This window comes from Neofelis nebulosa, chromosome 4 (genome assembly GCF_028018385.1).
Source record: "Neofelis nebulosa isolate mNeoNeb1 chromosome 4, mNeoNeb1.pri, whole genome shotgun sequence".
Classification (NCBI taxonomy): Eukaryota; Metazoa; Chordata; class Mammalia; order Carnivora; family Felidae; genus Neofelis; species Neofelis nebulosa.
In genome coordinates this window covers 170,023,600-170,043,181 of record NC_080785.1, presented here as the reverse complement: position 1 = coordinate 170,043,181, position 19,582 = coordinate 170,023,600, and the positions used below count along the sequence as shown (strand labels likewise).

Here is a 19,582-nt window from a genome sequence, read left to right as displayed (position 1 = left end):
GGGAGCAGAGAGGGAAGGAGGGACAAAGCGAAGGCCCACACCCGGGGTGGAGATGGTGAGCGCAGGGACTGCGCATCTGGCCTTGGTCAGGTGGCACGATGTCTCTGGGAAGACGTGGAGGACGTGGCCTGGTACCTTTCCGGGGGCAGGACCACCCTGGGGGGGCTGTGCAGGTACTGTTTGAAGCGCAGCTCGAAGGCTTGGCCCACGGTGCTGATGATGCTCTGGGCGAGGCCCTCACAGCACTCCAGGATGTGGCAGGCTGCAGAGGGTCACGGTCACGTAGCATCAGCGTAGCCTCGGCCCACTGGCACAGCAGCCCACAGGGCCCCCGCCCGCCCCCACTGGGACCTCACCTCTCTGGTTGATGGGATCCTTGGCTACGTAGGCCACATAATCAGTCATGTCCTGGGGGAGAGAGAGGACAAGTGGGAGGGCTGGACCTGCCGGGGCCACCCCGGCCTGGTAAGGGGGCAGGGGTGGATGGGCATGGGGCCGTAGGGCACAGATAGGACCAGAAGTCTACCCCCCCAGTCCCTGGCCTTACCGTGTCACCTCCCGACGCAAAGGAGATAGACTGCATGTGGTGGTTGGCAATGACCTGGTGGGAGAGAGACACAGTCATGGGGGCCACAGTCCTGGGGCCGGGGAAGGGGGCAGGCTCACCAGGCCAGGGCCACAGAGAAGCGACCAGGAAAGGGCTGGAGTCAGAATGGGGACCAGGGTGACCAGGAGAGCAGCTGGATGGGGAATGCCCGCCACCCTCACACGTGCATACTTCTGACACCCAGACACAGACGCACGGACACGCCTGTAGACGTGCACAGACACACGGACAGCCCACAGACGTGCACAGACACGGACACAACCACAGACGTGCACAGACACACAGACGCCCTCCTACACAGATGCTCACACATGCAGTCACACACACTCAAGCCCATCTTTGCACCCTCACGCCTGGTGCTCTGGCCCGCGCGTCCGCCCAGACACACACCGCGGACGGCGCACTAATCTGGCACAGCCAATGCAGCCATGGAGGCTTGGAGGAGACACAGGAGGGAAGAGCCGGAGGCTCTTTTCTGGCACCAGTGCCCAGGCATCATCATCTGTGTGCTCATTTGCATGCTCATTTACATTTGCTTGCTCATTTGCATGCTTGCTTTTGGTGCACACTTGCAGGCCTGTTTCCGTGTTCATTCACGTGCTCGTTTGCATCCATTTGCCACCTCCCATTGCTGTCCTCAGTGCTCGTGTTCCTTCAGGGCCCAGGGAGCAGTGGCCGCCTCACCAGGTGCTCCACAGGTGCCCTGCTTGGGCTCCCTCCGTGGTGCCCCCCACATCACCGCTCTTCCCAGGCTCACAGTGCTGTCTGGACAAGTCCTAACTCCCCACCACGAGCCTCACTGGCCTCTCCAGCTCTGTCTCCCCACAGGGTGACCTATGCCTAGGACATCTCTCCTCACCTCCTCCCTTGGAGCCAGCATCACCGCCTCCAGGAAGCCCTTCGTGACACCCCTGCTAGGTTACAGTGCCCTGTGCACACCTACAGCACCCCTTGCCTGGCCTCACAATGCTTTTTATTTTATTATTTTTTTTTTAATTTTTTTTTTTTTTAACGTTTATTTATTTTTGAGACAGTGAGACAAAGCATGAACGGGGGAGGGTCAGAGAGAGGGAGACACAGAATCCGAAACGGGCTCCGGGCTCTGAGCTGTCAGCACAGAGCCCGACGCGGGGCTCAAACTCACGGACCGCGAGATCGTGACCTGAGCCGAAGTCGGCCGCCCAACCGACTGAGCCACCCAGGCGCCCCTCACAATGCTTTTTAGAATTTGTAATTATTCCCTTATCTGTGCAATATTATTTTGCTGGATTGTTTCCACTAGAAGATTCCCGGCCAGGGGCTTTCACCCTCAGCACTGCTGACAATGGGGTGGGGTCCATCTCGGCGGGGGTGTCCTGGGCACTGTGGGGTTCAGCAGCCTCCCTGCACCCCACCCCCGCACTCGTGCCAACTGTGAGTGCCATGAGGGCAGCTCGGCTCCTGGCTCAGGCGGGGCCTCAGCACATCTCCAGATGAACATGTTCACACACAGCCCCACACCTGTCATCTCTCCAGCTTCGCCCACGGGACCCTGGACCTGCCCTGCACAGGGGGCTGCTGGGGGCTGAGGACACGGGTGGCGGCACTCACCTGGCGCGTGGCAGGCACGGACAGGTTGAGGCCGTCGGTGGAGATGCTCACAGCGATGCTCATGCCAGCGAAGCGCAGATTGCTCTTGCCCAGGATGGAGGCTAGCGCCTTGTTCGGGGCCTGGGGACAGGGCAGAGGGCAGTGCTGGGCCTGCACAGTGGGGAGCCCAGGCACTGGGAAAGGTGGGGCAGCAGAGGGGCTCCAGCTGGGGCAAAGTCCAGGAAGGCCACGGCGCCCCCCCCCTCCCCACTGCAACCACACCCACCAGGACCACAAGCCTGTCACCCACCTTCTTCTTCCAGGAGCCCCGGATGCCAGGCACTGCCTCATGGAGCCGGTTGATGGCTTCCCTGTGGGGGGGGGGGGGGGGGTTGTAGGAGGAAGCTTAGTGAACTTGGAGGGGGGCTTGGGGAGGGGGTAGGAGCTCAGGGAGTGTGGGGGGCAGAAGCCATGGGCAGAGAAGGTACTTGGATCCTGAGCTGGGAAGGGGCTCACAGGAGGGAGGGAAGCGGGTACCTGGAGAAAGGAGGGAGGAACAGAGCCATGGACGGGGGGCTCTCAGCCCCCAACCCGTTTGTACCCGGCAGATACCCATGCACATACCGACCTCAGCTCTTGCCCTCTGGGGCTTCCTTCTCAGTGAACAACACATCCCTGGGCCATGGCCCAACTCCAAACCACAGGGGTGAGATTCAGGGGAGCCAACGACATAGGGCCTCAGCCTGGACCCCAAGTGTCATGCTGCCACAGGCCAGCCAAGATCCCCGGCTGTGGCATGAGAGCGTGACCTCTGCTCTGGGCTCGCCAGACTAAGAGACAGACCTCTGTGAAACCGCTAGCCCCGGGTAGGACTGGAACTTCACGGGCCCTGAAGGTCAGAGGGACCGTGCTGGGCCCCAAGTGGCCGGGGCCCTCACACCCGGCAGGCGCAAAGGCAAAAAGGCGCGGCGGGAAAGGTCTTGCTGCTCAAACAGCGAGATGTGGAGACACCACACAGCCCGACACCCCACCTCCCATCCCAGGAGACATGAAAACACACGTGCACACAAAACCTGTGCACTTGCGTTCACAGCAGCACGAGTCACAACAATCACCAAAAGGTCGAAGCCACCCAAGTGTCCATTGACAGGTTGACAAACAATGCGTCCACCGCGCAGGCACAGGTCCACAGAGGAACGTGTCCATCGCGCACGCGCACATCACTCAGGTGTGTCCACCGCGCATGCGCACATCCGCAGAGAAACGCGACCACCGCGCACGCACGTGTCACTCAGGTACATCCACCGCGCACGCGCACGTCCACAGATGAACGTGTCCACCCCGCACGCGGACACCCCTCCACCGCGCACGCGCACATCACTCAGCCGGGAGCAGGCGCAGAGGCACCCGCACCCGCCGCCCCGCGGGCAGACCCTGGGCACACGAGGCTCAGGGAAGGAACCAGACACGAGAGGCCACACGGGGTGTGAGTCCGCGTCTGGGAAACGTCCAGAACAGGCACACCTCTGTGAAGAAACCAAAACACATCGAGTTGTGGACTTTAAGTGCGTGAATTGTCTGATGTGTGAATTACAACTCAGTAGAGTGTTTTTATGTCTACAGTGAATGGCCTGTTTTCACATGCAAAAAGACATCGATCCTGGGACGCCTGGGTGGCTGGGCGCAGGTCATGATCTCGCTGGGGTCCATGCGTTCGAGCCCCACGTGGGGCTCTGTGGTGACAGCTGGCAGCCCTGCCCCTCCCCCGCTCACTCTCTGTCTCTCTAAATAAATAAATAAATAAATAAATAAATAAATAAATAAATAAATAAATAAAACATCAAAAAACAAAATGGACGTGGATCCCTAAGCGTCTTCATGACTCATTCCTGGCAGCTCAGAGCATCACGAGATCGATGTGCTTTGCACCAAAAAAAGCAGGGACAACGGAGGTGCCACCCAGAACCAGCTCCTAGCCCCTTCCAGGCCTGACCTGAGTCCTAGCCGGACACCAGCCAGCACCCGCGGGTCCAGCACGCCTGTGGAATTCGCACACGGCAAGGCGCCAGGTGTCATTTCTATTAGAATCCGGGGTCTGGGGAGCAGAGACAACTGGACGGCAGGACAGAGCTGGAACTCAGCTTATGCCCCGCCACAAGGCCATTCTCAGTCCCGCCACACCGTTCTCCAAGCTGTGAGGCAGGAGGGAATGTTGCTGCGCAGACTGTCTGAGCGGCTACTGCCACCTCTCCAAAGCCTCACATCAGCCCTCCCTCAGCTGCCCCGAGGCCCTAGCCCCACAGCAGCCGGTCTCAAAGGCTCACCTGGTCACCTGGGTGCGAGTGTTAAAATCCAGAGAGCGCATGGAGCGGAGGACTTCGATGCAGCCCATGTACTAAGAGAAGAGAGAAGAAGCAATTAGCAGGCAGGCCCTAAGCACGAGCCCAGCAGAGCCTGGGTCAGGTGACAAGTGAATCCAAGCCCTCCCTGCAGCGAGCTCTTCACCCTCGTCTCCAGCCCCGTCCTCAGCAATGTCCAGCTTTGCTGCCTCAGGGCCTTTGCACCTGCTGTGCCCCTGCTGCTCCCTTTCCCCATCTTCGTGTGCCCTGGTTCCTTCCCCGTCTCCAGGCTCAGTGTCACCTCCTCAGAGAGAACCCCCTTCCCTGATGCTAAGCAAGTTGTTCCACGGAAGCTGGTTGACCCTCCAGGCTCAGTCTTGCTTTGGCTTAACCATAAGCTGCTTGTTCTCCCTTCCTGTTCCATTAGAGTGTGAGCCCAGGAAGACCAGGATGGTGATGCTCCTGTCACTACTGTAGCCCCAGAACCCGGCACAGGGCCTGCAAGCAGACTGGGAGGAAACCATCTGGCCTGTGAAACCCAGTGCATTGACTGTCTGGCCCTTTACAGGGAAAGTTTGCTAACTCCTGCCTAGGCCACCATGTCCACGGAAAGGTAGTTCAGAACCTCCAAGAGACAATGCAGAGGGACAGAGGAGGTAGAAACAGTCAGCAGAGCTCCCAGACTGCTTCGACCACAGCCAAGGGAGGAGGAGCGGGGACCAGACTAGGGCCACAAGCCTCTTTCCAGCCAGTGCCTGTGTGCTGGGGGGCATCTGGCACAGCATCTTGAGGGCCACGTGGCAGCAGCACCTGTCCTGTGATTCCCTGTCTGTGCAACGTCCAGACAAGTAAATCCACAGACACAGAGAGGGTTGGCAGGTGCCAGCAGTTAGGGGAGGGGAGGGGATGATGGCTAATGAGGACAGGTTTCTTCTAGGGTGATAGAATGTCCGGAACCAGATAATGGTGATGGTTGCACAACCTTGCGAATGTACTAAATACTATTAAACTTTGTACACTTTAAAATGGTTAATGGTTGGGGTGCCTGGGTGGCTCAGTCAGTTAAGCGTCCGACTTCAGCTCAGGCCATGATCTCGCGGTTTGTGAGTTTGAGCCCCATGACGGCCTCTGTGCTGACAGCTCAGAGTCCGGAGCCTGCTTCAGATTCTGTGTCTTCCTCTCTCTCTCTGCCCCTCCCCCCCTTGTACTCTCCCTCTCAGAAATAAACATTAAAAATTGTTTAAATAAAATGTTAATTTTGTCAATTTTACCTCAATTTTTTAAAAATCATAGATGCCCATACATTTTGACCTTGAAACTACATTTTTAGGACTTTAGCCCACAGATACATCAGCCCAGGGACTGCCAATGTGTTTACAAGTCACTATGTGGGGTGGCCCATGTTCTGCCCACTCCATGGGGCTCCGAGCACAGGACTACAGGGAGACAGGTGGACAGGTGCTTGGTGCCCCGATGGATCCGCGCTTACCCACTCCCTTTGCCCTTGGGCCCCCCCTGGTGCTGGCACCAGGGGCTGGCTCCCTACACCTGGCCCTCTTCTGGGTCTCCTGCCTCAGTCTCCCCTCAGGGAGAGCTTTTGCACACGCACTCCCTTGCTGCTGGGACCTGTAGAACTGAACAAATTAGCAAGAAATAAGAGACACCCTAAAACAACACATCTGGGCTTGTGCGATCCAATACGTGACTGCAGGCCAACTGGAATTGCCACTAAACAATGAATATTTCTTAGTGTAAGTATGCCCCCAAATAGTGCATGGGACATACTTATGCCAAAAATTATTGGTATTCGTTGGAACTTTAAATTTAACTGGGGGCCCTGTATGCTTGCTAAATCTAAACAAATCGTTCTTGAAATGGAAGAGTATGCATTTGTAAAAGAGACAAGAATTGTTTATTTACATGAAATTATCTCCAAGGTATATTATTAATCAGCAGGAACAAGGTGCAGAACAGAGGTCATGGTGAGTCACGATTCCCTCGGACAAGGGGTCAAGGCGGAAGATGTGCACACATGCGAGTATACACAGTGCGAGTAGATGAGTAATTCTAGCAGATTCTAGCATGGTAAAGTGGTTGTTTCCAGGGGAGAAACCGCAGGCTGTTGGCAGACTGAAACTATGCTCACAAGCCGTCCCTCACCCCATTCCCTCCTCCCCTCCCCGTCCCTACCCACCCCCATCCCTCCCTCTATCCCTCCCCCTATCCAGGCCCTTGTATGTCAGGGAAGATGACACATGTCACGAATGGCATGTCAGGAAAGGTGACGCAGCCAAGGCCCAAAAGGCCCTTGTGCCCTGGAGCTTGTCCCCTCACTAGTCCCAGGTCCCTGAGACCCTGCTAGGCCAGCCTGCTCTGTGAGAACAGACACGTCCCCATCGCTATCATCCCAGCTGACGCTGGCCAACTGCCACGGGAATGAAGAGATCGGCTCAAGCTGACCCACAAAGCCACAAAAAAAATAACGTTTGTTGTCCTGCATTAGACTGTGGGGTGATTTGCGACACAGCGACTGCTACCTGAGGTAGTGACCGGAAGACAAGGGGCGAGGCAAGCAAAGACCCAGGCAAAGGGAATGGCCACTACAAGGCCCACACGTGAGAACAAGTTTGAAGAGGCTGCAGGCTCACTGCAGGCAGCTAGAGCAGAGCACAAAGAGCTAAGAAGGGTAGCAGGATCTAGGCAAGAAGGCTGCAGAGCCCTGGGGCTGTGCTGAAGGTCTGGGTTTCATGCTGGGCAAGCTGGGGAGGCATGGGAGAGTCTTTTTTTTTTTTTTTTTTCAACGTTTTTTATTTATTTTTGGGACAGAGAGAGACAGAGCATGAACAGGGAGGGGCAGAGAGAGAGGGAGACACAGAATCAGAAACAGGCTCCAGGCTCCAAGCCATCAGCCCAGAGCCTGACGCGGGGCTCGAACTCACGGACCGCGAGATCGTGACCTGGCTGAAGTCGGACGCTTAACCGACTGCGCCACCCAGGCGCCCCTAGGGAGAGTCTTAAGTAGGGAAGTGAACAGATCTGTTCCACCTTCTCTTGGGTGGGTGGATGGATGGATGGATGGATGGATGGGTGATGGATGGATGGTGGATGGATGCATGAAAGGGTGATGGATGGACAGATGGATGGATGAGTGAACAAATGGATAATGGATGGGTGGAAGGGAAGATGGCCGGCCGGCCGGCTGGCTGGCTGATGGATGGATGGATGGATGAACAGGTAGACCGATGGACAGATGGACAGATGGATGGGCACGGCCTATATGCCAGGCATGTGTTAGACACAGGGGACCTCAAAGGGAATTTGCCGTGGTCACTGCTCCGAGGAGTAGATCTGCACACTGAGAGGACAGCTTTGGTGGGTTTCGGTGTTCTAGGCCCGGGTTCTGATTCCCACACCACCTAATTCCCTAGACTCACCTAACTAATGCCAGCCCTCCCTAGCTGTGAGGCTGAAGTCCTCCAGTGTGCCCCCGGCCCTTCCTTAGATGAAGGGAAGGGGGAGCTCACACAAGAGGGGATACAAAGGGGCCGCCCTGGGACAGATCCCTACAGGGCCAGGCGGGCGAGGCCAGCAGAGAGGGGAGCCCCCCCACACTGATGGATCACAACCCACTTATCACACAAGCGTGCTGCACACATTACTTCTCTTAATGACAGCACTCACGTCCCCGTGCTGGAATGACCACTGTTAGGTGGAGTGGCCACTCTCAGGAAACAGAGGCCCAATGAGGCTCAGTAAAAGTCATAAGCTGGTAGGTGCAGATGCGGGGTTTGAACCCATGCCCTTAGGCTCTGGAGTCTCCCCGCTGCACAACAGGAAGGAGTGGGGACTGGGGTAAACTGCCTATTCCATAGCCAGAGGGCCCAGTGCTGCCAGACACCCGAGTCTTCTTTAAAGAGACAAGAAATCCAGGACTTTGGAGCCAGAGCAGGTGCCAGGCTGTGAGCTGTGAGCACAGAGCCCGACGCGGGGCTCAAACTCACGGACCGGGAGATCGCGAGCTGAGCTGAAGTCGGACACTTAACCGACTGAACCCCCAGGTGCCCCTTCCCACTGCCTTCTCTTTAAAAGTAAAAACTCAGGGGTGCCTGGGGGGCTAAGCCTCTGACTTCGGCCCAGGTCATGATCTTACAGGTCGTGAGTTCGAGGTCTGTGTCAGGCCCGTGCTCACAGCTCAGAGACTGGAGCCTGCTTCAGATTCTGTGTCTCCCTCTCTCTCTGCCCCTGCCCCACTCGTCCTGTGTCCCCTTCTCTCAAAAAATAAATACACATTAAAAGTAAACATAAAGACAAGGCAGTGGGAGAAGATCCGAGGTCAAATTCAGCCTTGGGTCTGCCAGCGAGTGTGACCTCTGTCCTAGAAGCACAAACTCACCCAACGTCAGCCGTGGTGTGTTGGAGGCTGCCCTCCTGAAGGTGGACACACGTGCTCACCCCCCGAGCCTGTGGATGGGATGGGCCCCAAATCCAAGACAAGTGTCCCAGTAAGACACAGGCAGAGGGAGGTGTGTGAGGCTGGAGGTGGAGTGTGGAGAATTCGAGAGGCCGGCACCTCCAGAATCCGGGAGAGCCGGGACAGGTGCTTCCCTCCGGGCCTCAGAAGCAACCAGCCTGCCCCGGCTGGGTCTCAGACCCGGAGCCCCGGGACCAGGAGAGAACACTCTTGTGTTTTAAGCTGCCTCGTTTGTGCTAATGTGTTGCAGCCGCCCCAGGACACTAACACGGAAGGTCAGGACACCCCTGAATGGCCCTGCGTCCCACCTGCTCCTGTGCACGTGCAAAACCAGGGCAGCCCAGAGCCCACCCCAGGACGCCACAGGGAAGGGGTGATTTACCAGTCGGGGAACTGAGGCCCAGAAGGGGACGGGGCCAAGCTCCCACCGCCCTCATCTACCTCCTCAAGTCGTGCCACACGGCACATACTATCGTTCACTTAACATTTCATTTTAAATAAATTCCAATTATAAACATAACTGGGTTTATTTTTCAAGGAAGTGGCAGGAAATGACTCAAATCTTCATCAATGGATGAACAAATCGACACGGCGCGTCCCCCGAGCACGCGCACGTCACTCGGCCGCGAGCAGGAGCGAGGTTCCCACCCCCGCCGCCCCGCGGACGGACCCCGAACACGCGACGCTCAGGGAGGGAACCCGACACGGGAGGCCACACAGCGTGTGAGTCCGCGTGTGTGAAACGTCCAGAACAGGCTCATCCACGGACAGGAGGGGGCTCGTGGGGGCCGGGGGAGGGGAAGGGGAGTGAGGGTGAATGCTAATGGGGACAGGGCTTCCTTTCAGGGTGAGGAATGTTCTGGGATTAGATCATGGCGAGGGTTTCACAACTGTATAAATGTACTAAAGATCTGAACTGTACAATTTAAGCGGGCACATTTTATGGTACTGAATTATATGTTGTTTTTTGGTGTTTTTTTTTTTTTTTAGCTTATATGAGGAAGAGAGGAGACTGCCTGTTGCCACCATCAGACTCCGGTTTGATGCGTAACAGTGTTTTCCTAACGGCCACTGAAGTAAACATCATTACCGGAAAGGGAAGCGTCCATCCAGGCAAGAGCTGTCAATTTCTGCTAAGACGAATCAGTGGGAGCGTGTTGGGAACCAGGATGTTTGCGCAGCCTCTCAATCCCCCTCCCCAGAAAGGTTCTAGAACAGACAAAACCAAACTATGGTGGTGGGGGTGGGGAGGCTGCAGGCCCCTGGGGGGACGCGGGGGCACTACAGGTGCCCAAGCAGACATGATGAGCTTGACACGCCCTAACACGCTTTATGCTTGTCATCCTTCAGTTTTAAAGGTCGGATTAAAACACACACACACACACACACACACACACACACACACACTACATCCCCGCAGACACTTACTAATTACAAAGGAAATAAATTCACCAGTGTGACGGTGTGTCAGTGTCCTGGGGCCACCGTAACAAAGCACCACAATCCGGACAGCTTAGAACAGGAATTTATTTTCTCTCAGTTCTGGAGGCCAAACATCCAAACCCAAAGTGTGGGCAGGGCCACACGGCAGCCAAGGGCTCCAGGGGAGCTGACGCTTTGCGTCCTCCAGCTTCTGACGGGGGTGGCCGGATGTCCTCGGCTGCCAGGCACACTCCAGTCTCTGCCCCTGTCGTCACATGTGTGTCCGTGTCCAACTTCTCTCCTTTTAGGACACCGGTCGTGTAGATTTACGGCATCCTGTCATCTAAACTAGATTACGTCTGCAAAGACCCTATTTCCAAAGAAAGTCACATTCTAAGGCTCTGGCAGACACGAATTTGGGGGAACGCTATTCTTACAGTACACCAAGCGATCCAAGTTTCCAGAACCGATATCGGGACTGGCACCCGTCCCTGCCTCCTGCTTTGCTCAGTGGGGAACACACAGCTCTGTGCTGCTCACCCAGAACGCACAACCTGAGCCCAATCGTGAGCAAACACCAGTCAGACACAGACCCAGGGACGGCCTGCAAGACGACCAGTGTGAGCTCTTCAGAAAGCGGGGGCGCCTTGCTCCTAACACGAGAAGTCTCCCATTGATGCCAACCGCCCTAGGTCCCCAGGGACTTCAGAATGGCCTGCAGGCTCTCGTGTATGTGGGAAACCCTGTGTGACCACCGTGCCTCCAATCTTAACTCGTCTCAATCATAACCCAAGCCATGGGAGGCAACTTCTGTTCACTTCCTGTGGTAGAAAATACATAAGATTTGCCACCTTAACCATTTCTTTTTCTTTAAAGATTTTATTTTTAAGTAGTCTCCACACCCAATGTGGGGCTCGATCTCACAGCCCCAAGATCAAGAGTCGCATGCTCCACCAAGCCAGCCCGGCGCCCCTCATCGTAACCGTCTCTAAGCGCGCAGCTCAACAGCATCGAGCGCACTCACACTGTCGCGCAGCCGCCCCTGCCACCCGTCTCCAGAACTTTCCGTCTCCCCAGACTGAGACCCTGTCCCATGAAGCACTGACTCCCAGCCCCCTGCCGCACCCCTGGCTCCCAGCGTCTACTCTCTGTCCCTCCTCTGGGGACCCCCTGTGCGTGGGGTCACGCAGGACGTGTCCTTCTGCGTCTGGCTCCTGTCACTGCACACAGTGACCTCCAGGTCTGTCCACGTGGTGGCAGGTGGCAGGACGTCCTTCCTTCCTGGGGCTGGGTCACCCTCCGGGGTGTGGACGGGCCACATCGTGTTCATCCTTCATCCACCGATGGACACTTGGGGTGTGTCCACTTTTTTTTTGTCTTTGGCTGTTGTGGAGTGAGTGTGCTGCTGTGAACACGGGGCTGCAAATCCCCACTTGAGTCCCTGGTTTGAATTGTTTGAGGTGCACTCCCAGGAGCGGGATTGCTGGGTCGCGTGGTGATTCCATGTTTCACTTTTCAGTATGGTTTTTTTTTTTTTTTTTTTTTTTTTTTTTTTTCAACATTTTTTATTTATTTTGGGACAGAGAGAGACAGAGCATGAACGGGGGAGGGGCAGAGAGAGAGGGAGACACAGAATTGGAAACAGGCTCCAGGCTCCGAGCCATCAGCCCAGAGCCCGACGCGGGGCTCGAACTCACGGACCGCGAGATCGTGACCTGGCTGAAGTCGGACGCTCAACCGACTGCGCCACCCAGGCGCCCCTTCAGTATGGTTTTAATAGCCACGGAATTAACAAAACCGCCACACGTATGGACACGTTACTTATTCTGTGTAGCTCAGACTTTACCAAGAGGTGCCCCCTACTTTGGAACATCGAGTTGCATACAGCACCTCCAACGGTGTCTGTGGCTGCCACGTGCATGGTGGGTCTCAAAAGGCACTGGATCCTGTTCCCGTCACTCTGCTCCTACAGGACGAAGTCTGCGTGTTTACATCCTGAAAAACACCCCCTAGGCTACCATCAAGCGCTGTCCTTGAGCTTCTCTTTCCACTGTTGCTTTATTAAATCACATGAATTTTAAGGGGAAATGAATGTGCGGGTAGGTGTTATATGTATCTCAGTTCATTTCAGGGTGGAGGGTTTCAAAATACCAGGTATTAGTAAGTCGTGGTTAATCCAACAGGATGGCAAGCAATTGTCTTAAACTGGTTGTTCCCAAACATTAACGATATTGGAATCACCTGGAAACGTCGATTGCTGGGCCCACTCGCAGAGTTTCCAGCTCTGGGGTGGAGCCCAAGAAGTTCCCAGATGTCTAGGCACCTCACACTGCTCATAATTGGTTTAAGCCGCTTTGGTAATCCGATTTCCCTTACTGTGAATGGATTTTGCCATTTGGGGGAAATGAGGGAGGCGGTGGGGAAGAATGGTGGAGAGTTTCTGAAAAAGAGAACTAAGGAAGAAATGGTCGTTTCTTCCAGTACATGTGACCGCGTCCACATGTGATGCCTGGTGCTGTGGCTACCGTTTTGTGACCACGAGGGCAGCTAAGCCAGCATGCTGAAGATGGCGGTGCAAAAAGATGGAAAGGCCTAGGTCTTCAGGGCTGTTGTCAAGCCACTGACTCAGTCCACCCCGGAGACACTCCGCCCCTTTCCTTCAAGGAATAAGCTCCACTTGCGGCTAAAGGACATCTCCGCTCAGTCAGCCTCCCGTAGTTCCTTGCGTATTGCCAAGATCTGAGAACCACACTTCAGGAAAGACCGGGCGACACGGAGTCCTAGTCATTTCACTGACATGTGTCCGGGCTCGAGCTCCCTTCCACACCCAGAGTCAGTCTGCCGGGCAGGGTCACTGTCTTTCTGTGCCCCACAGCACCTCGAGCAGAGTTGGGCACACGCTGTAAAAGCCTTCGTTCAGGAAGAGCTCCTGAAAGGACACGAGCAGGGCACCTCAAAAAGCAGAAAGGTCTCATCAGGGAAATTCTAGTGAATGGAGAAGTCGCGAGTGTCAAAATTGTAGGAGTGGGAGGAAAACAAGATTAGCAGTCCCCGCAGCTTGGTGCAAATTCTGGCTTGTCCACATCACAGGTTCACTTCTGCTACCTCTTCAGACAAGGTCCAAAGACCAAAGGAGACTAGACGAGCCACCCAGCACAGTAAGCACGTGCCCCGTGGGACCAGTTGAATTTACAGTTAAGTAAAATTAAGATTTAGTTTGTTAGTCACACCGGCCACATTTCAATGGCTCAGGGTCACGTGCAGCTACCATACTGGACAGCACAGATCTAGAACATCCCATCATCTCAGAAAGTTCTTTGGGCAGCGATGACCTCGGTTTAGGGAAAGTCACAGGACACAAGTCTGGCCAAAGAGACATGAGGGGAAGCTGGCTAGGGATTTCTGGGAATGGTCCCCTTATTCAAAAAAGGCCCCGCGGGAAGAGGGTCTTTTCTGCAGGCTGACGGGACAGGTGGAGTCACAGCCACTACTTTGCAGCCAGGAAAGGAACTAATCCGAGAGGGAAGTCACGTCAAGGGTGGTGTATTCGTCTCCTGGGGAGGCCGTAACAGGGCACCACAGACTGGGCAGCGCGCAACAACAGAGGCACGTGCCCTCAGAGTCCGGAGACCAGAGGCCTGACATCCAAGTGGTGCAGAGTGCTTCCCTCTGGGGGCTCCGGGGAGGGTCCTTGCTGCTGTCCAGCCCCTGGTGTAGCCAGGTCACTCCAATCTCCGCCTCCCTCGTGTGGCCTCCTTCTCCGGCCCTCACGCGGCTCACAAGGACACCGGTCGCCGATCCAGGGCCCACCCTCCTCCGGCATGGCCTCATCCTCGGGTCATACATCTGCAAAGACGCTACTTCCAAATCAGACCATGTTCTGAGGTTCCAGGTTGACCTGAACACGGGGACACCATTCACCCCAACACAAGAGAAGGGCTTGAATCCACGATGAGGTCACCGAGCTGCTGAGGTTAGCACGGCGCCGTCCCCCGTCCCCCCGGGGTCTCTTCTCACATACGACTATCGACACCTTTTACCTCTAAGCCCTGAGGCAGGATGGACCCTCACCAGGACAGCGCTCCTGGCAGGTTCCTGGACTCCGTCGTGCCTCCGCTTCCTGATGTATAAAATGGGTGGGAACCCTCAGAGCTGCGAGGGTGATCCCCCCGATCTGCACACAGCACTGAGCACGGTGCACCTAGAACTCAGATGCCACGTTCCCATCTCTGCTTTCCGGGGCCGGGCCTTCTCATCGCAAACAGGGATCTTTCCAGGCTTTTGTGACGGTTCTGTGACGTCAGGGAGGTGAGCCGACTGACATACTAGCTGCTTCTTGCCGCTACGATAAAAGACTACAAATTTAACATAAACTTATTCCCTTATAGTTCTGGAGTCAGGGCCGGACCCGGGCCTCCTGGCTAACACCCGGGCGTGGGCAGGGCCGGTTCTCCCGGGGCCCCAGGGAGCCCCGTGTCCCCCTTTTCCGGCTGCCAGAGGCGCCTCATCCTGGGCCCGCGGCCCCTCCTCATCCTCACGGCCAGCAGCACGGGGTCCGCCCGGCTCTCTGCCTCCCTCTCGTGAGGACGCCGGGCCCCCGGGGCCCCCAGGGTCACCCTGCCTCAGGGGCCTGGACACGGTCCCCTCTGCTGTGTGAGGGGACACATCTGTAGGTCCCAGGACGGGATGTCTCTGGGGTTGTCAATCTGTCAACTGCCCTCGTATTTGACAGACGGGTGAGTTCAGGCTCTGTGGGAGGGAACTTAGTTCCAGGTCTGGTACTGGATTTTCACTCCGCATCTGTGGACACGCTCTGCCGCGCTGTGCCTCAGTTTCCCAACTTACAAAATGGGAACCATACATCCTCTTCTGCAGTCCCAGGGTCCTAGTGTGAAAGACTCCTGCTCAGACCAGCCAATCCCGGTGTGACCTGAGGGATGCCTGCCCCCTGCCTTAACCTCATGCCGCTCTGTAAACCAAAAGGCGCTACTTGGCTCTGTGACGTAGGCGCGCGCGGAGAGAGGCTCCCAGGCAAACACAGCGGGGGGCTGAGGCTGTTTCGGACCCCACGGGGCCCTCCGACCGGCCAGCGTCAGGGCCCTTCATCTGTCAGTCGGAGACCCCTCTGGGCTGCATCTCCAACACAGACCCTGTCCCCACCTCTCTCCACCCTCACGTTGCCCGGGTCCAGGTCTTCTCCCCTCCTGGGAGACCTCCTGGGTCTCTCTGCTGCCCTTCCAGCCCCCACCCCCACCCCGTTTCCATAGCGCCACCAGAAAGACCCTTTCAAACCCCCAACTCCACCCCGCGACCCCTGCTTAAAACCATCTACAGCCAAACTTGCCAGCAAATCTCTTATCTCTCCTCTAAGCTCCATGTAGGTCTCCTGCTGTTACCCAAACATGCCAAACTCATTCCCTGCCACTGGGCCTTTGCACTTGCTTTGCCCCTGCCTGGAACTCTCTTTCCCAAGTCATTTTGTGTCTGGGGCCTCACAGCTTCAGGTCTCAGTTTAAATGTCATCTGCCGAGAGATGCCTTCTCCTTAACGCCCCTGCTGAGGTGACCACCCAGTCTCTCTCTGGTACTGTCATTCCTGCATCGTAATTTAGCACCTGCCTGCACCTTCCATTTATGTGTTCTCTTGGTTAGTTACTGTCAGTGTCTCCCTCTAGAATCTAAGCCCTGTAAGGGCAGGCACCAGATCTTCCCCATTTCTGACCAGATTGTCCGTGCCTGGCAGGGTGGGCATGCATTAAATACCTGCTGCATTGACAAAAATGTCATGATCATTGGAAGAACCCAACACCCCGCACCCCACAACGCAAGCATCTGAACTCTGAACATCCTACACGCCTGCCCTCACAGCCAGTGGGCAGACACAGCTCCCCTGTCAAGTCCGCAGCGCTACCCACGAGACACTCTTGCTACAAAGCCACTTCTGAATCCGGTCAAGCCTGTGGACCCACTGCCAGGACTCAGGAAGGGAAAGGGCAAAGAACCCAGTTAAAAGACGCCTTGAGAAAAGAGATCCAGAATGTGGGGCAGTCTACAGCCTCAACAACTCCCCGTTGGGCCTGAGGCTCTACACATCTAACAGGCCCCCCTGGGATGTGATGTAGCACACCTGGACCCCGCGTGGAGGGAGTGTCTGGGACATCCAGAACGTCCACCCTATCAGGGGCACAGTCCTCTGCTGGGGCCGGCCCTGACGAAGTACCGCAAACTGGGCGGCTTACAACAGAAACAGACATGCTCCCAGTTCTGGAGGCCCAGAAGTCTGAAAACAAGGTGGAGGCAGGGCCGCACTCCGTCTGCAGGCTCCAGGGGAGGGTCCTTCCTGCCTCCCTCCGTCTGCAGGCTCCAGGGGAGGGTCCTTCCTGCCTCCTCCAGCTCCCGGTGGTGGCGAGCCGCAACCCTTGGTGCCCCCAGGACTGTGGCTGCATCACCCCAGCCTCTGCCTCCGTCCTCCGTGGCTTCTCCCTGTGCGTCTGTGTCCTTATGCCCTCTTCTCATAAACACACCAACCATTACATTAGGGCCACCCTCCAGGATGACCTCATCTTAACGTGATTGCTTCTACAAAGACCCTATTCCTAAATAAGGCTGAATTCGCGGGTCCCCACGGACATGAATTTAGCGGGAGACACTACTCAGCCCAGTCCTGGGAGAGGTGCTGGACACGGTTGTAAAGGGAATGGACAGATAACCAAATGCAATCACATTAACTTCCAGGCTCCTGGTCCCCAGAGGCCAACTGACGGGGTGTGAATGACTACCAGTTTGATGACACTTCGGGATCTCTGGTAATTTCCCAGACGTAACAATGAGCTGTGCGTGTGCAGGAGGACGGCTATCTAGGGAGACGCGTGCGGGACATCTCACAGCAAGCGTCACAGTCGGCCGCTTACTTTCTTCTGCTTCATGGAAAACCACACGCCAGGATAGGTATTTTGAGTGGAGAAGGCGAAAATGTTGACCGTCGTAGGTGCAGGTACACAGGGGCTGTTCCGTGCGTTTGCAAGGTTCCCAGTAAAGCACCAGGATAAAAGAGGGCCCCTCTCTTTACACCGCAGCGCGAGTCCCCTAGTCCCACTGCGGTCTGGCTGGGCGCGGCCGGGTCCGGATACCCCTTCCCCGGGCCCCCCACCTGGGCCAAGGTCTCTGCAGGTTCCGATTCCGCCGTCCGAGAAAGAGCTTTGAACGGGCTCCGGCGGTAGGACGCGACCACCCGCGACCGCCCTCCGCAGACCGCCCCCCCCCCCTCCCGGCGCCAAAGGGAGCGCGTTCACCCTACGCCAGCGGGGGCCAAAGGAGCGGGAGCGCGTTCACGCTGCGCATGCGTGTCCCCCACCCACCTGCCTCCCTCGCCCCGCCCCTCCCCACGTGACGCCGTGGGAACACCGAGCCCGGAGCCTCCCGGTTGGGGGCGGCCGGCGCAGAGCCGGCCGGAGGTGGGGGTCCGGGGTGGCAGGGAGAGGAGGGACGAGGGGACAGAGGGGTCCGAGGGTCCAAGAGTGGGGGAGGGGCGCCCCCACCTGGGGTCCGGGGGAGGTGTGGTCCGCGGGATCCCGGCCGGCGCACTCACCCGCACGATGTAGGAGACCCCGGGCCCCAGGACCCTGGCGTCTGGGTGCAGCCAGCCGTGCGCCGGCTTGTGGATGAAGCTGCCTTTGCGGATCCACTCGTCGGCGCTGGCGTCCGCGGGCCCGGCCGCCCCCCGCGCGCCCCGCGGGCCCCTGCCCCCGGCGGCCCGGCAGCGGCTGAGCGCCGGCAGCGGACAGGGCGCGGCGCAGCGCGGCTCGCAGGCGCCCAGGACCGCGGCCGCCAGCGCAGGGACGCTGGCCGGGCCGGCCGGCTCGGGCTGGGAGTCGGCGGCCCCCGCGCCCCCGGCCGCCCGCGCTGCCGCGGGGCCCCGGCCCAGGAAGCCCGCGGGGGCAGCGAACTTCCACTGCGGCATGCGCGGCAGCAGCGCGCAGAAGGTGGTGGGCGCCTCGGGCTCCGGGGGCGCGGGGGGCGCGGGGGGCGTGCGCCCGCCCGGACCCTGCGTCATGGCCGCGGTCGCCCGACCGAGCCCGACCGGGCGCTGCGCCTGGCGCGGAGGAGGCCCTCCCCTCCGTCCCGCTCCCTCCCGCTCCCTCCCCGCCCCCGGCCCGGTGATGTCATCCGCCCGGCCCAGCGCGCAGCCGCGGGGGGCTGCGCCCCTGGGACCCGGGCCCTGGGCGTCCCGGCGCCTGCGGGGAGGCTGGGGAAACTGAGGCCCACAGAGGGCACGGACCCTGCCTGGGATCCGCCAACCAGCGAGGGAGCGATGCTTCCAACCCAAGACCCGGACAGCGACCCCAGCGTGGCCCCTCCACCCGTTGTCCAAATTCCTAGAAGGACCGAGGTGGGAGAGACTTGGAAATCACTTGTCTTCTCCCGGTTTTGACCGATGGGAAAACTGAGGCCTGTAGAGGGGTGGGGACGGGGTCCGAGGAGAGAGCCCCAAACCCTAACCCCAACCGCTGTTCCAGCTGCAAAGTACTTGAAAATCACGCCCTGCCCTGTGTCCTGATGGGGAAGCTGAGACCCAGAGAGGGGCACGCAGCGGCCGCTCGTACTCGGAAGTGTGAATTGGGCCGGCTGGGTCTGGGAGGGGGGACTCAGGACGAAGCCGAGGCCCCCCTTCTGCCGCTTGCCCGTGGGCTTCACTTTCCAAGGCTGTAAGCCGGGGACGCGGGGCTGGAGGGTCACGGGCTCCTCCTCCATTTCTGGGGAGCTCTGTCCCGCAGCGACCCAGCTGAACTCGTGGGCCTCAGCCTCGCAGGCGGGCCCGCCCTTCGGTCCCCAACCTCTCTGTCCCCCACCCAGACCTGAAAGGGTGATTCTTTCTGTACTGGGGATCAGGGATGCCACGGTCACCCCAGGCCTCCTGGCCTCTCTTGACAGACCTTCCTTCCCCTCCCCCGGCTGGGGTGGGGCTGACTGCCGGGAAACAATGGGAGGGGGCCCGGGCGCGCGCGCAGGTGGAGGAGGGGTGAGGCTGTCTGGAGCCCGATCGATAAATCAGAGAAATGAGATCACAGACTGGCGGTCGCCGCGGAGCTCGTGGAGGAGGAGGCGAAGCGGAGGAGGGACGCGCAGCCGATTGGCCGGCGTTGGGGTGGGGGTCGGGGATGCTGCCCCAAGCCTG

General features: G+C 58.0%; 1 protein-coding gene across 3 annotated transcripts in view; it reads right to left on the bottom strand.

The window, feature by feature from the left end:
• Positions 1-18,533, bottom strand: part of SHC2 (SHC adaptor protein 2) — a 33,324-nt gene extending 14,791 nt beyond the window's left edge. The window contains exons 1-7 of one of the 3 annotated variants that reach the window (XR_009261253.1): positions 17,996-18,533; positions 4,501-4,571; positions 2,487-2,547; positions 2,198-2,347; positions 548-601; positions 357-408; positions 136-262 (exon numbers count right to left, since the gene is read on the bottom strand). Coding sequence is in view for 2 of the 3 variants with exons in the window: in XM_058728663.1 (XP_058584646.1) it covers positions 136-262; positions 357-408; positions 548-601; positions 2,198-2,347; positions 2,487-2,547; positions 4,501-4,571; positions 17,996-18,460 (980 nt within the window). In the remaining variant the exon portion in view is untranslated. The remainder of the gene's footprint in view (positions 1-135; positions 263-356; positions 409-547; positions 602-2,197; positions 2,348-2,486; positions 2,548-4,500; positions 4,572-17,995) is intronic. The other 2 variants (XM_058728663.1, XM_058728665.1) reach the window with 2 other exon arrangements.
• Positions 18,534-19,582: the final 1,049 nt, after the last annotated feature.